This window comes from Lonchura striata, chromosome 3 (genome assembly GCF_050655825.1).
Source record: "Lonchura striata isolate lonStrDom1 chromosome 3, ASM5065582v1, whole genome shotgun sequence".
NCBI lineage: Eukaryota > Metazoa > Chordata > Aves > Passeriformes > Estrildidae > Lonchura > Lonchura striata.
In genome coordinates, this window is record NC_140705.1 from 32,921,194 (window position 1) to 32,937,659 (window position 16,466).

General features: G+C 34.8%; 1 protein-coding gene across 1 annotated transcript in view; it reads left to right on the forward strand.

Moving 5' to 3' along the window:
• Positions 1–16,212, forward strand: part of BCKDHB (branched chain keto acid dehydrogenase E1 subunit beta) — a 108,683-nt gene extending 92,471 nt beyond the window's left edge. Inside the window, exons 10-11 of the mRNA XM_021541604.4 lie at positions 10,755–10,907; positions 15,774–16,212. Of these exons, the coding sequence (XP_021397279.2) occupies positions 10,755–10,895 (141 nt within the window). The 3' untranslated portion in view covers positions 10,896–10,907; positions 15,774–16,212. The remainder of the gene's footprint in view (positions 1–10,754; positions 10,908–15,773) is intronic.
• Positions 16,213–16,466: the final 254 nt, after the last annotated feature.

Below are 16,466 nucleotides of genomic sequence, written 5' to 3' on the forward strand. Positions count from 1 at the left end.
AGATCCTGTTGAATTGTCTCCCTTTTAAGAACATAAATAGCATTACTTGATTTTTAATGGTAACAAGCTAATGAATTACACAGAACTGCCTATTTTACCCCTAAGTGATTCTTTGGTTGGGGGAAATCAGAAGGAAAGCAGTCTTGAAAACAGCTGTAATAATTTAGAAAACTTATATCAAATAATTAAGAAAATTTTCAAAATATGTTTGAATAAAGGAAATTATTGTATTCAATAAGAAAGCAGCAACTTGAATTTCAGCATGCTGTGGTCACTGTGTTACAGCAAATTTCAGCTCCTGATCTGTTCAGTCACTGGGTCTTCTAGGCTGAAGTTGTTTATTAACCACTACAAGCTAAGCTTTTCTTTCTCTATATAATTTGTGGTGATCACTAAAATAAGTAGAAATGCCTTGAAAAATTATATACTGTTCAGAAAAAGATGCTTAAACCTCTATTTTTGTAGAGTATTCAAAGTAATATTGATTTTACAATGGATAGGAAACTATGAAGCCAACAAACCCCATAATTTCTGGAGTATTCCTGAATTCATAGCAGAAACAAACCAGGAAAATAGTGTTACGTGTGAACTTCATTTCATGACTTTTTTAAAAGTCAACCACAAAAGAAGACATTTCTTGTCTTGATCAAGAAAAAGTACAATATCAAACACTTAAACTGGATCTTTAGGGATCTAAACCCATATTAGCAGTGTCTGCATGTTTCATTCTTACAGTTGTTAGCAGGATTGGTTGACTGTATTTTTACCCTCTGACAAGTGAAAAATCTCACCAAATACAGTGAAAAAAGCCCCATAATAACTTCTGTACTGGCTGAATTTTTTGGAATACTGTTTTTCAGTCTTGACAGCTAATAATTCACTTCTAAAAGCATGAAGTACTAATTTTCTTGTGTTATTGTGCTCTGATAAAAATGTTGTCAGCTTCATGTTTTTTGAAACTTGTCAGTGAATTTGCTGGTCTTTAAACAGTGAGTGTAGATTTTGGCAGATTAACCTGATAGATTAGATCCTCACTTTACAAAATCTTTTCAGGACAAGAACTGCAAGGTATATGATGGGGGGACTGTGGTATGGTGAGCTCTCAAAAATATTGCCAAGTTGTAAAGAGTAGCATTTTTTAAGGCTTGTTTAGATCTTAACATTCTTGTAGTTTCTTAGTTACAAAACCTAGAATTCTGAAGTCACAACACCAGTCTGTTGTTGGTATAGTAAAAATTAGAATCCTATAATGAACCTGGCTGATATTGAGGGTTTCAGAAGCAGAGTTTCAATATAGTTAGGAACTAATAACTTTTTAAGCATAAGCTTATAAATTATTTGTTTGGCAAAAGAGGAAGAGCTGCTGTATCAGTTGGCTTCAGCTCAGCTGGATAAAAATAAAAGTGTGTTTGGAGAGGCCCTTATGGTAGAAATCGTAAGGACTTTGTTGTAGAAGACAGTGGTGTGGGGAAGTAGTTTTTTTTTAAAAAAAATTGAAACCAGATGACATAAGTCAGGAGGTGTTAGGCTCATCAGAAACTGTGGAGAGCTTGCTCTATGAAAATAGCTTAACAGTGCCTGCCTTCTTCCCACTCAAAAGGAAGACTAAAGGCATGTAAGTCCTGTTTATAATTTTACTGGAAAAGTTAACAAAGGTAACTAGGAGAAAAATGTTTGCTAAAGTAATACTGGGGTAAAACGATATATGAATGAATCTGAAATGAATAGCTTGAAATTAGAAAAAGTTTCAAATGTCATACAGAAGGAGTGTGGCTAAAACAGCCAATAACCATGCTACAGCATTATCACCTCAACAGAGTACAATACACTCAATTTGTGATAGAAAATGTGGCCTTCTGTAATGGCAGAGACAGAACTTCAGTTCTGAGACCTTGCCAAGTTTTGTATCCTTACTTTTCATCAGAATTTTGGGGAAAAAAGCCCCAGTTTCAGCTGTGCATGGCCTGGTGGTCTCATTTGTTGAGAGGAAATCAGGCGTATGGTCTGGTGGGCACAGAAATTTCCATGACTGGAAAGCTGTTGCTTAAAATGTGCTTTGATTTTGTGGTTGCCCAGCTGGGAGAGCACATCAGTGTAAGTGCACCTAATCCCTTACTTCTGACATCAGTAGTGGCTTTAGGTGAGAGGAAACATGACTCAAGCAGTGGTGAGTTTGGTCACTAGGAAAGGAAATAAAAATCTCAGACTTTCACAGAATTCTACGTTTTGGGTTCTCCCTTTATGCTTCCTGTTGCCTGTCATGTATCACAGTCTCTGTGATTGCAGGAGGCTAGAGTTGATGCTGCTGTACAATCACAGTACTGGATACTGGATGAAACCAGAAACCCAATATCAAGGGCTATGTTAAAATCTGGAAAAAAAATCTGACATAGGGAACACTAATTTTCAAACAATCCTGCATTATTATAATAATGATGGAGTTTTTTTTTCAGGCAGATGTAAATTAGGATTGCTGTTTAATAATTAGCTTAATAAAATCAGGCCTTGCAATTAGTAAATCAATGTCCATTTGTACTATAGTTCTGTTTTATATTTATGATATTCTGACAGATTGAGATCTCCAAAATTTTTAGTTAGTGAATAAGTTGAGAATTTCTGTCAATTACTTACATGAGGGAAACACTGCTTTTTCTACTGTTTAGCAGATAGGTGGAAAAGAAAATCTCAATTTGAACTCTATTGCAATTTTCCTTTTGCAGTATTACCAATAGCTTATTTTTGTATTTCATTCATGACAATTTTATGTTGAGTGCGAACTGAAATGGAAAAGAAGAAAATTATGAGAGGTGCTTCACAGTCACTAAAGGCAGCTGTGTAGGTATTTTACTTTGTTTCCTCATTAAGAAATGTCACTGTATAATTGATAACATTGGTGGAAGACATAGGTTAGGTTATATAAAAGATTTATAGTTTTGACTTAAAAGTAAGTTCATTAGTGGGGTGAAAATTAAATTTGTGGGAATGATTTAGTATAAAAGTAAAGTTTGCATAACCATTTTAAGTATGAAATTTATTTAAATGATCTAAAACATAGACCAAGTTAAATATTTGTGTCTAATTCAATGAAAACTTCAGTGAGACTCCTAAAATGTACATTTGACATCCACTGTTATGTTTCTCTCTTGTATAAAAATACTTAATTCTTTTATCCGTGTTTCTGTGTGTAATATTGCTGAATATGTTGCAGGTCCCACACATTTGTTTTTATACATGCATTTCATCGACTCTTCAAAATCAGGGCAATAATTTTGAACTGTTTGTTCTGGCATAAAAGAAACTCAAAATTTCATAGCCTCTGAAATGTGTTATTCTTCTTCTTCATTTTTGGATCATTTTTTAAATTAAGAGATGTAATGTGAGCTGTTTATGGTCTTATTAAACATTTTAAAATAAAAGTATTTCATTTGCAGCCCATTTATTGGTCTTTTGTAACAGAGTTGCATTTACTATAGCTGCAAAAATTAATGAAGTATTCATTTCTTATTTTCTTATAGGACTTGTTTTTGTTTGTTTTGTTGGCAGTTTTTCATTACACTGGAATATCAATGTAGCCTGTTTGAATAGTAATTTAGGAAATTATGTGTAGAATGATCAAAACTATAAAAAATTGCATCTCTCTAGGAAAGAAGAAAAGCTAATTAGTCTAAGAATTTGGGTGAAATACCTATTTCATTTAGGTTAGCCTGTACCCAAAAGCTCAGTCTCCAATATAATTATTTTAGTGTTTCTGAATACTTTTTTGCATAACCTTTTATATTAAAACCTCATTATATTTTCCTCCAACTTTTTAAACTGTTTCTGTAGGATAAAATTATGTCTGTTCTTACCAGTCAGATTTCTTAACTGTTAATTTTGCCTTTATATGAGAGAATATTTATTTTTCTCTTGAAGCTTTTCACTAGAATTCTTCTACCTGAGGGCTTGAGCCATTAAGTGGCTTCTGATAAACTAAATTTATAAGTAAAATTATAGCTTGTTTTAAATAATACACCATGAAATTCCTTACATCTTTGTGTAAAGTGATTTAATAATCTCCTCCACTCTGAGCCTGTTTGGCGAAAGTGATCATGTAAAAAATCTAGAAAGATATTAGGTAAGCCCTAACCTTTATATGGGAGGACAGGATAGTTCTTTTGTACTTGTGTCTCCCTGGCTGCCTGGCCAAGCTGTAGGTTTGCCCCGGGGAAGGATTTGGTGACAGTCACAGTGACAACATCATTCTCACTGCACAGTCCCAAAATGCAAATGCTTTGATATACAAAGGGAAATGTGCTGGTTTAAATTGTTTAGTAACAGCAGCTGAAATTGCATTTCCTTTGAAGTTCATTAGTGCGTGTTGAGCGAAATACTTCTACGAGTATTTTACTGTGCCAGATGCATAGACTGACAAGGCTGTCTTTGGAAGAATCTCTCAGCTGCCTCAACAGCTGTAAAAATAAAAATACCGCTCACTGACTTTTAAAACTCATAGGAGCAAATCCTTCCAGTCACTTTTGGCATGCTGAGCTTAACCAGTAGATGTTTTTACAAAATACTTATATAAGTAATTAGAATGGTAGGTGATAAATGATGATTGAAAAGTATAAGGCTTGATTACATTGGTAGCATATTTCTAGCTTTGTTATTAAAAGGTAGGAAGTAATTAGAGTTGGGTTAATCTTTACTGAAAAGCTTAACAAATGTTTGTTGTGCAGAACAACTGCTCATTCATGCAGAAAAATGACCTGTGATCTGCAAACATTTTCACGTAAGAATAATTTTATGCAGGCACTTCAGCTCTGTTGATTTCCCTTGGACTATTCAGCCATGTTATTGTACGTGTAGCAGTTTGCAGGATCATTTACTGAACAGATCAGTTAGTAATGCCAAGTAGCTAAATAAAACAAGTATGTTCAGATACTTATGGGCCTGGGAAATCATTCTAGCTCTAGGGTTTTGGGCATGCTTTTAGAAAATATGTGGGTCCTGCTGCAAATATTTCTAATTGCCACTTACAAAAGTGCACAGGAAACTTGGAATATCCTATAGAATAACATAATTTGTAGTGACTTTGCTGTAAGGTGGTTTGCTGCTATATAGAGGAACAGCTTCTGTTAGAATAATATTGACATATTATGCATATCTAACATAATTGCCTGGGAAAAAATAGTATTTCTAGTATTTGTAGCAAAAAGGTGGGAAGTGCACATCTAGCAGATTGCAATTAATTATCAAAAACCTGACTTGCCAAAAGACATTTTTATGGTTCACTTAAAGTAGCATAATCCATAACCTGGAAGTCATTCCACATCCTCTTGAGGGTATCTGTCTTGTCCCCTTTATTTTGTGGAGAAGAATTTTGTGGCTGCTGTAACTCATACCCCAAACAATGCAGATTATACATTTATTAGGAAGACCTTAATTCCTGTCTGTTTCTTCTTCTGAATTGAATATATTTCAATTCTAGTCCTAGATTCTACCCGAATAAATTTAAGTGATGTAATATTTTCATAAAAATTCTTTGCCTTTTTTGCTTAAAACAAGATAAGTTGTGAAGAAATAAAATTTACTTTTTATTCATTTTCCTCCTTGTTAAAAAGATAATTATTTGACATAAATAAAGTTTTGGGTTTGTTTGGTTAGTGGGGTTTTTTTTGTTTGATATTGTAAATACCTTGGGAATGCAGTGCTGATTTCTTTGTGCAGTTCTGCCACCAGGACAACTCAGCTACTGACCAAGTCTCTATTTCAAACAGCTTCTAGTTAATGTTCATGCTGTCAGTGTTTGTTGGAGTGGTTCTGTTGCTACCCTGATAAGGAAAATTTAACAGACCATGCCAGTTGTGTATTGGGTTATTAAAGATTGTTCCATTCATTTTTGAAGTTGGCTGAAATGAAATTTGAAAGCACTCTTCAAGCTGGTGTATGAAGTGTTCATTTTATGTTATAATATTTTATCTTTTATAGAATAAATTTTACTTTTTCTATAAGTACTGTTGTATGTGATTTATTACTGCAAAGACAATATTTGCAGTTAATTGCTTTTTAATAGTAACAAGGCAATGAATTACACAGAACAGACTTTTTTCCCCCCTAAATTTTTCTTTTTTTTATAAGTACTGAAGTATTTTGTAAGTAAAAGTATCGTCTCTTTTGGAAATTACAAAATAAATAATTTTAGCAGCTAACTATTTTTCTGTATTTGACAAGATATTAATTCCATAAATTCAAAGAATCGGTAACAAATAAAACGGATCATTATTAATCTGTGCTAAGTTATAAATATATAGTCTTAAATTGATTTGAAAAGGAGAAAAATATTTGACAGAAGTTAAAAGTTTAAAACGTACATCTGCAGAGTTCTCTGAGGAAAAATTGTGTCATGGCTGTAACTATCAGGAAAAGATTTATAAAAGTACTTTAGGACAAAAATGGCTAGGCTGTTGGAAAAAAAAGTTCCTCTAAAGAAAGCATATATAGATCACTACTCATATCTCAACTTGAAAATATCTTGTGTGTGCATTGTATAGTACTTACGTAGCTCATAGAAGTGACTGTTCATAGGAATGTGACTTATATTTGTTAAAACAAATCGTGTTTAAAATGTGTAGCATTTGGTGCTTGCAGCTGTAAAGTACTGTACTGTGATCAAGAAACATATGACAACTGAAGACGCTTGACTTTTCTGTTATAGAAAGTACATTTTTTAAAAAAGACATTATTTTTAAGCAGAAACCAGGGAAAAAGATGTTTAGTCTTTATTTAGTGTCAGCTTTAGTGCATGAAATCCACATTTTATAAAATGAGGTTTGATTGACAACATCTTTGGAAAGCTTCTTTTGAAAATCTAAGGTCTGAGTTGAAGAACAGATTTTATTGTAAATGAGATTTCCATATTCATTATTAAGCTATAGTAGGATTGATCTTATTTTTACGATAATAGGTAATTTACAGTTGAAAATCTGTATGTGGAAGTAATAGATAATATAGATGTAACAATCACAAAAAAAGTGATCTGAAATAAATTTTCTTAACTGTTTAAGCCCCACACTTTAGTTTATGACAACAGCATAAATACATCTGAATAAAAATCCAGAATAGGAAGTGAAACTCTGATGCAGTAAGTTTTCTGTCTGAAAAGTTCTTTAATTAAATATGTGGTTTTTAAAATTTTCAAATCTGTAGATGAGATGGCAAAATTCAGAATTCTAATTGACAGAACAAACCAAAATTTAATTAAAGCTTTGCAATGTGCGAGTCATTTGCAAATGAATTGAGTCTAAATTTTGTTGTTATTGTCAGCCAAAAAATGTGTATTCCTGCATGAAACATGTTCCTACCATTTGCCTTGTGTAATGCACTTTATGCTTAGTCTTCTTTTTATTATAATAACTGTAATACCAAAATAAACATCAAGAGTTCTATCTAACTCTTTGTATTCATATTAGCCTTTAATATAAACTTTTTATCACCCTTCAGAAAGTAAATTCCTGTACTGAAAAAGGAGTTGTAAAATCAGTGGTCTCATGTAATAGCCATCTGGCATTCTAGTAGCTGTTATTTCTTGCAGTATACTTGTAGTGTTGCAAAACAAAAATAATGTGGGAGAGACTCTGAGGACATAAAATGTTGCAGAAATAATTTATTTTTACAGGAAAGCTTTCTCACTTAGGAAGTATTCTACACACAATAGAAATAAAAATTTTTTAAAAAAATCCTCTTTATGAATTTTAATCCATGCCAGCTATAGGGGAAAAACGAAATAGATCCAAAAACTATAGAAATAAAGTAATTAAGACTATAATGGGGCAAAGACTGAGTTTGAATTTGTCTGATTTGCTAGATATGCATTAAATAGTCTCATTTACCAGTACTTACTTACCAAAGTGTTTGCATTTGAAGGTCTGTTTACTGTGACTGTGGAATTGTAGAGATTCCCTTCAGATGAAGGACAGACTAGAGCAAAAAAATTCTTTTAACTATGTTCTTCTTGACCAGATGCCTGAAAGCACTTCCTCCAAACAGCAGATGAGCTTGCTTTATTTTTCCATACATTGCAGATGGATGAGTAATATTTTCTTGTAGTAATGCCCAATAATGAACTGGATTTTTTATTTTATCCTTTCTGTACAACTGTATATCTCTGTAAATGTCTGCAGTTCTCACTTAAAGATTTTTAAGAGTTTTTAACTCAGAACCCTGATTTAGCAATGAGTACTTGAATCTGATAAAAGTGTACTTTTAAATAGAGCTAAAATAAACTTGCATAAGGTTTTCTATATTAGCATACTAGGATACTGTGATCTGGGGAAATAGATTGAGTGTACCACATACTGGAGGATCCATTTCAACATACAATTATGCAACATCCAGCAAGTCCTTGGTTTTAGCTCCTATTCTAAAAATCAAGGCATGTGATTGATTTCAAGTGTTGCATTTGACTGCTGTGAATTTCAATACCAGATTTTTACTGGGACCTGTGCTCTTAAGTTGTTTTGAAAAGTCTTAATAAGAGTATATTAAGCATCAAATGTTGAAACAGAACTGTGTGACCAATTATAGGCCTTTATATTCTAATATAATAATATATTTTCCAGAAAGCTTTGAGTGAAAATCAGGCAAATGAAGGAAAATTGGCAAAGGTCATATTGAATAACTGAGGCCAGAATTTGGTCTCTGCAGTTAGGAAGCAAGGCAAGAACAGCAATTTAATGTTTTGTTGGACTTTTTTTTACATTAAGAAAAATGTAGATAGGTTGAACTAATAACTATAGCTGTGGATTTGTAAACAATTTTCTAACAAAATAATAATTTTTTACTTTATTGAATGTTGAAAGTTATGGCTATCCCGCTAATAGAGTATGACTTTTTCATACATGTTTTCAAAACTAAACATTTACACTGAATCAGAAATCCCATGCTGACTACTTTACTTTCAAAACCATTTAACTTTAAATTTTTTTCCTAATGTCTTTCCTGGAGAGATATCAGTTTGTGTAAACAGTCTGTCTTCTAGATAGTGGTCTGTGTTAGATACTTGAAAACAGCACTGTGGGACTGGGAGGATGTGGGTCTAGAATATACTTCCATGCTTTGTTGTAATGCAACTGACAGGTGCATTGGGCAGTCAGTTTTGGGATGGTCCAAAATCTATTGCTTTGTCTTATTGGTTAGTTACAAGATGGGAATCAAGGTCTGTTTAGTATCAAAATTACCCTTGCCAGCCAGTCAGAGTAGGGCATCATCATCTACCTCATGGACAGATAAAGGATTTATTACAGTCTGCTTAACAGGATTTTGTTAGTTTGAAATTTTTGCTTTGCAAAGAAATAGTGCCTGGAAATGGAGCTCAAAAATATTTACTTTGTTTGCTTATATCTTTTACCTCAGACCTACTCTGACTATGAAGTATTCTGGGTGAATTAATGGGCTATTAAATTCAATTGATGCTGTGTGCAGTCACACAACTTCTTGGACTTTTTACTTTGTTTCATTGTTCACAAAAACCCACTTCATGATGCTGGAGTGAAGGGTTGTGCTCTCAGTGTGTTACCAGTATGTTCTATACTGCCAAAGATTGTGATGTATAGAAAGCACAGTAAGTAGTGTGAGGCTGCCATGGACTGCAAGGCAACATGCATTCAAGACAGTTCATCAGTCTGAAAAAATCCTTGGCACTCTTTTTTAGAAAAGCATTTTAAGTTTTTGTTAAAGCATTTGTAGAAAAGCTTTTTAACTATTTTCCCTGTGGGCCTGGCGGGAAAGAACTGGTAGATAATACTTCATCTTCCATTTTGCTGAGCCAAGTACAGGGGAAGTTGGCCAGGATTTCTCAGTTGCTGCACTCCATAAAGGAGAGACCAGGAGGAGACATGTTTTATCACTTCATTTGTCTGTTTTGGAAAGCAAATACCTCTGCTAAAGATACAGGGAGAAAAGGGAGCTGATGATTAGCTTTAACATGAGTTTGGTCTGGCTAAGTTATTTCTATATCCACTTCTTGCAGATTTTTGTGGTCCATGCCATCATTCTGGTACTTGAGAATAATAAAACGGAAAACCCACTATTTATTTGGTTATTAAGGCTGATAATGTTACATATTTACAGGTTACTTTCAAATTAATGTGGCATGTGTAATATTTTGTGCCATTCTGGGTCAAGTAATGAAACTCTCAGGGTCCTTATCAAATCTGATCTCCAAGTAGAACACAAATTGTGTGGAAGTTGAGTAGAGCATGGATTTGACTCAAAGGTTGGAGATAGGCAAATCCACTTACTTTTCCTAACTGCTTAATGCTTAGACAGAGTCTTAATAATCTAAGAATTCAAAGAAGTTTTAATATGATATTCCTTTATCCAACAAACAATATGCACTCTTAGATTATATAATTTTTTATATATGTTTAAAAGTGACACAGGAAAGAGACTCTTACTCCTTTGCTCCTAAAATATTTGCTTCCTGGCAGCAGTTGTTTGAATGTATAGCAGATGTATTAAATATAATCTGCCTATGATTTAATGCAGCACACATGCAGAGAATGAAAATAACATTAATGCAATTTGTATTTTTAATAAGGACCTTTGTGCAAGAGGAAGCACTATTCTGGTTATGACTACTTATTCAGTGATATAAATAGAATTTTTTGAGTTTCCAGGACAGTCAGTCTAGCAAAGTTCATATGACCCCAATTTGTGATGCAAGACTCCTGAGAAGAATGTCCTCACTAACATTTATTCTGTATTTTTGTGAACAGGAAGAATGCTTTTTGAATTTGGAAGCTCCTATTGCAAGAGTATGTGGCTATGACACTCCCTTCCCTCACATCTTTGAGCCTTTCTACATCCCAGACAAGTGGAAATGCTATGATGCTCTTAGAAGAATGATTAACTACTGAGCAGTAGTACAGGTGAGAAATAACAACTTGTACTGACAGGGTACCTGCAAGGGTTCTGACAGGATTACTACAAGGTTTGGGCCTATAGTACTACTTCTTTATTTAATTTATTTATTTATTATTAAATTATTTATTTGGTTTACTAGTTTATTTAATTATTTATAATAAGAATTGCATCTTACAGCTTTGGGCCTTCAGTCTTAAAGGTGTCTGAATATTTTTGAGTACTGCTATTGAAATCAGTGTTTAAAATTAGTGAAATCAGTTTTTAATCAATTTGAAAATTAGGTGTCTTGTATCCTGAGAAGGGAAAAGAGTATAAAGTAAGGGGTGAAAGGAATGCTTATGCAGAGATTATATTTTCATCTCTATTAGAATGCTCAAGAGTTACTTTATAGTCAAACCACAGTGTTATATTTTAAGATTTTTCACTCTTCAGCGTGGCCTGTAATCCTGCAACATACAAATAACGCCCAATTTACTCTGAATATTGGCTCTGTATTGTAAACATACAAACCATATTTTTCCAAACCATTGGAAATACATGAAGCATCTGTAGTGTCTTACAGTTCTGTTGAAGTACTACTATTTAATATTTATTATAAAAATAATTTTTGTTTATGGTCTTCAATGTAATTGGATCATGCTTGATGATTTCTATTTGCAGAGCACAAAGACTGAAGTAATACATATTTCTGCATCTGTTACTCAAAGTCTGTAACATCTTTTGTTCCATTATAATATTATACTAAGTAACATTTGACTGTGGGTTGGGCTGATGGGGATTTAGAATTGTGCTGTGGGAGAACTTCTGGTGTATAATGACCAAAGTTTAATGACCACAGTTGTATAATGACCACAGAAAATGTGTTAACACAATGTATTCTGTGCTTCCTTTAACTGAACAAAGTAACCTAGTTTTTGAGATACAGTCTTGATGAATCTTGAACGTGGAAAATAAAAAGAAGAAAACAATAGAATCTGTAATGGACAGGCAAGGGATTTTTAGCTGTTGACACCAAAGACAGGAGGGCCAAGATGGGCCTTATATTAGGAGCACCATCTTCTCTCTGTTCTAAATTAAACTCTGAATTAAATTTAGAACCATGGATAGAAGGTTACCAATACCATAATGTTTATTTCCTTTATATGCACAGTTACTTTCAGGAGACTTTTTTGACACTCCACTCTGATTCCCTCAATAGCACATAGCGGAGTTTCTTTATGAGAAATCGGATTGCTACTAGTGATGCAATGTCTCCAAAAAATAATGCAGTTCTACTTTTATCAAAAATCACTTGTTACTGACATGCCAGAACATTTCATAGAATCACAGAATATTCTGAACTGGAAAGGAGCCATTAGGATCATTGGGTCTAACTCTTAGCCCTGTGGAAGACAAGAGTCCCATTACGTGCCTGAGATTGTTGTCCAAATACTTCTTGAATTCTGTCAGGCTTGGTACTGTGATCACTTCTCTAAGGAGCCTGTCCCAATGCCCAGCCACCCTCTGGGTGAAGAACAGAAGCTTTTCCTGATATCCAATGTAAACCTTCCCTGTCTCAGCTTCATGCTGTGTCCTTTAGTCATGCCTTATCATGACAGTGAAGAGATCAGTGCCTGTCCCTTCTCTTCCCCTCTTGTGGAAGTTGTAACTGCAGTGAGGTCTCCCCTCAGTCTCCTCGAGGCTGAACAGACCCAGTGCCCTCAGCTGCTGCTCACACAGCTTCCCCTCAAGGCCCTTCACCATCTTTGTTGCCTTCGTTTGGAAACTTTCTAATAGTTTGATGTCTTTCTTACATTATGGTGCCAAAACCTGCACATGGAACTTGAGGCAAAGCCACCCCAGTGCAGAGCAGGACAATCCTCTCCCTTGCCTAGCTGGTGATGCGGTTCTTAATGCACCTCATTTCCTTGGAATTAAAAGTAAAGCTGTTTTCTGGCCTGTCATCTTTTTTGTAAAATATGTAATCAGTGCTCTCTTTTTTATTACAATTCCCCTTGCCTTTGATCTGGGTTGAAGTAAACTCAAGATTTATTTTCTTTTTTTGTTTGGCACCTCTGTAACAAAGGGTATCTTACCTAAGGAGAATTGGTTTGGGTATCTGTTCATTGAGGCGAGTTACTAGATAGCCTCTGATTTGCTACTTTTCAAGGGAACCCAAAGGATCAAATACTGTTACCTCTGTAAGAAAAGGGAGACAAACTGACAATGTTTGGTGGTTGAGAGACTTAGTTAACCCCGTGTTCCTCTATAGGATGGTAAAATGAGGAAGGTGTGAGATGCAAAAATGGGTTCTGAGAGTGCATTGAATTTACACACAATCCAGTTTTGACACTGGAAGTCCACGCTAAACCTGGGCTAAAAAATTTGCCTGGATTTAGCATATCAAGGGGCAGGTTTATGAGGGGCTGTCTGAAAGACAGTGTCAAGACACAGAAAACTCTGCTTTCTGCTTTGTCTAACAAAACATCCAGATGTTAGGGCCCATAGCACCATATAGTTGGTGTGGCTAGATGCTTGTGTCACAAAATGAGCTGCTCAAAGTTTTTCTATGTTTTTCTATGAGAGAACATTAATGTGCCTTGTTGTAAGGCACATTTCAGGGGACTATTCCCTGATTTTTCTGTCTGCAATGCATTGGTCTTACATACTCGACACAGTATTGCAACAGACCTCCATTCTGCTGTCAACTCCACAGAGTTTGCCTGTAAGGTAGCCCACTTACATTTTTGAGAAATGGAAGGATTGCTTTACATTTGCTTATTTTTGTACTCATGGTAACATTTGTTACTTGCCATTGGTACGGAGTGATGAAGTTATGTGTTCCAAACCATCTCATATGTTGTTCTAGGAAATGGTTGTACAGTTTGTGTGAATTTGAGCACAGTCAGTCCTTCTGGATGTTAGGAGGGCTGGGCCCCTTCATGTCTTACTTTTGGAGAGACACGGGAGCTAGGAATTCCCTGTGGTAAAGAGGGCTGTAGGGTTGGCTTTTGAGTTACAGAAATGGTCAAGCTGGTGTTGTGTTTTAACCCCAGCTGGCAACTCAGCCCCACACAGCCTCTCTCATTTCCCCCCGGTGGGATAGGAGAGAGAGAACTAGAAGAGTAAAAAAAAAATCGGGTGCTGTGGTTAATAATTTCTAAATTTAGTATTATTATCTTAATGTACATTTAGTTTTGTTCAGCCTATGTTGACAGCATCTCTCACACAGGTAGTTGCTTATCTTGAGTTTGTCAGTACAGATGGATTTCCTGCATAAAGACAGTGTTTGTTAATATGTCCTGTGTACCTAACCAACGAGACAGGCAAGAGCAAAGTCTCTATCTTTCAGCAGCTTCTCTGTTCTTAAAATTTGTAGCTATGTTAGGTATATGAGCAATAACTTCCAGATAGGCAGCTGTGTTCCAGATAACTCTCTGTAGTTGGAAAACAGATAAAGATAAAAAAAAAGTGAGATTTGGATGAATATACATTTCCTGGGTAAATAGAACAGTGTCTGGCTGTATGTTTGAGGAGGGAAAAAACCCTAAAAGAATAAACAGAAGATAGCCATGAAATGGAAGAAAATAGTTAAAAATTTTATAAAATATACTCTTGTTCGCAAATATGTTGAGGGCTGACTGTAGCATAGAAATTACAGGTACTTAAGTGCTTTTCTGTTATATTTTGCAGCTTTTACTACCACATTTGCATATTTTGTTTTCTTGTCATATTCTGAATTTTAAAGCTATTCCTTGCTAGGTTACATGAGAGTGTGTGTGTTCATGGAGAGCCATTGTTACTCTTACAAACTTAGTCTCTAAAAATGCAGAGTTATCACACTGAACTTCTTTGCACAACTATTTCATGAGAAATTTAATCTTGGTGCTTAGAGGTTAGGTGATGTTAGTGAATCTTAGGGGGCTTAAATTTATTTTTCTTTCCAAGCTTGCATTTGAAATTGGTTGTGCTGGGAAACAGGAAGGGACCTGGAAGTACTTTAGTTATTAATTGTGTCTTCCTTGCACTCCTGGCTGTTTGGCAGGGCTTCATACAGGTTAGCTTGAGTACAGGACAACTGTTCTTCCTCTCCCTGATTGATAAATGAGATATGAGAGGCTGTGCAAGATCTTTTTAACCTGAGAATAACAGCCAGTTTGTTTCAATACATAAGTCACAAATATGGCAGGCTAGACTGCCTGCTTAATAAGTGCTGTCTGTAACCCACTAGAATAAACAACCTCCAACAGCTTGAGTAGGACACAACATTCCTGATTTATAATATTTTCCTTCTGGATGACCAAAATCATACAGGTGGTCAGTGAATCATGTCTTACAACAAGTGAGTAGTCCACATATAAGATATCACTCTACTAGAGCTATGAGTTAGACTGTTACTATGGGTGCTGCAAGTCTATACTTGGATTCAGACATTGCTGAGAACTCATGCAAGATCAGTAATGAAATTATCTTTAAAAGAATCCGTGTAAACAGGAAAGGTGTTGACTATAGTTTCTTTAGCAGACCCCTCTTCCCTGTAACAGTAGAATGATAGTATATCTAGTAGAAAAAATACAAAACATTTGCTTAACATTCTAGAGTAGGAGGGGGAAGGTAGTTCATCATAAATGGCAATAATTAGTGTTGTGTTGACTCTAGGTATCATTTGCAGCATTTCTAATTTCTGTGGGTCTACCCTGGCAGCTTTAAAGATGTAAAATAGTATTTAATACAAAATCAGTAAGTAATTCATAGTAACTTGTTTTAGTTCATACACCTTGAAGTTATGAATTTAAGAACTAAGATTACCCTGGAGTGTGCTGTCTGTTTAATGTGCAGGTATTAGTTTCAGTCTTCAGATTTATAATTTATTTTGTCATCTTTTTCTGCAGAGGGAGAAGAACAACAGGGAAATACAGAAGCTGCCTTCAAAACTCTTGACATTTTAATCAGATCTTTTGGGTTTGGAATTTAAAAGCAGACCTTTCTTTTAACTCAGCTATCCTGAATGTTCATCTTGGCTATTCTTCAGCAAGTTCAAATTTTCCTTAATTATGAAATCAGTGATGGGCAGGTGATTGTTACAGTAAGTAGTTTCAGATGTATTTAAAGATATTCCAGATGTTAAATGAAAATTGCACATTGCCATGCTTCACTAGGTTACATCTAGACTTCACTGTGTAAATATTAGAAACAGAATTTTATTCAATAAAACACATTATGCTCATGTTGTCTCTTAGTTTTGCTATTGTTTTGGAAGAACCCAAAGAAGTTATTTGAATGTGACTCTGTTTTCAGAAAAACACAATAAACCTTACACAGCCAGACCAACTTGTGTGATGGAGACCTGCTGTAACTGCTGGCAGCAGTGTTTTACTTGAGTGGCATAATGCAAAACAGTCCCTAATACTGATTTCCCTTTCTGCAAGGGGAAGTCCATTTTTCTTGAGAGGGGAGGAGAGCTTTTTTGTTTTGTTGCTGTGAGTAAGAGGCTTAATTGGTACATCTTTGCTGCAATATCCTTCCTTCTAGAATTGGAATGTGTTTGCTACTAAGCAGTTACTTGTGCAAAAAGCAATTCCTCT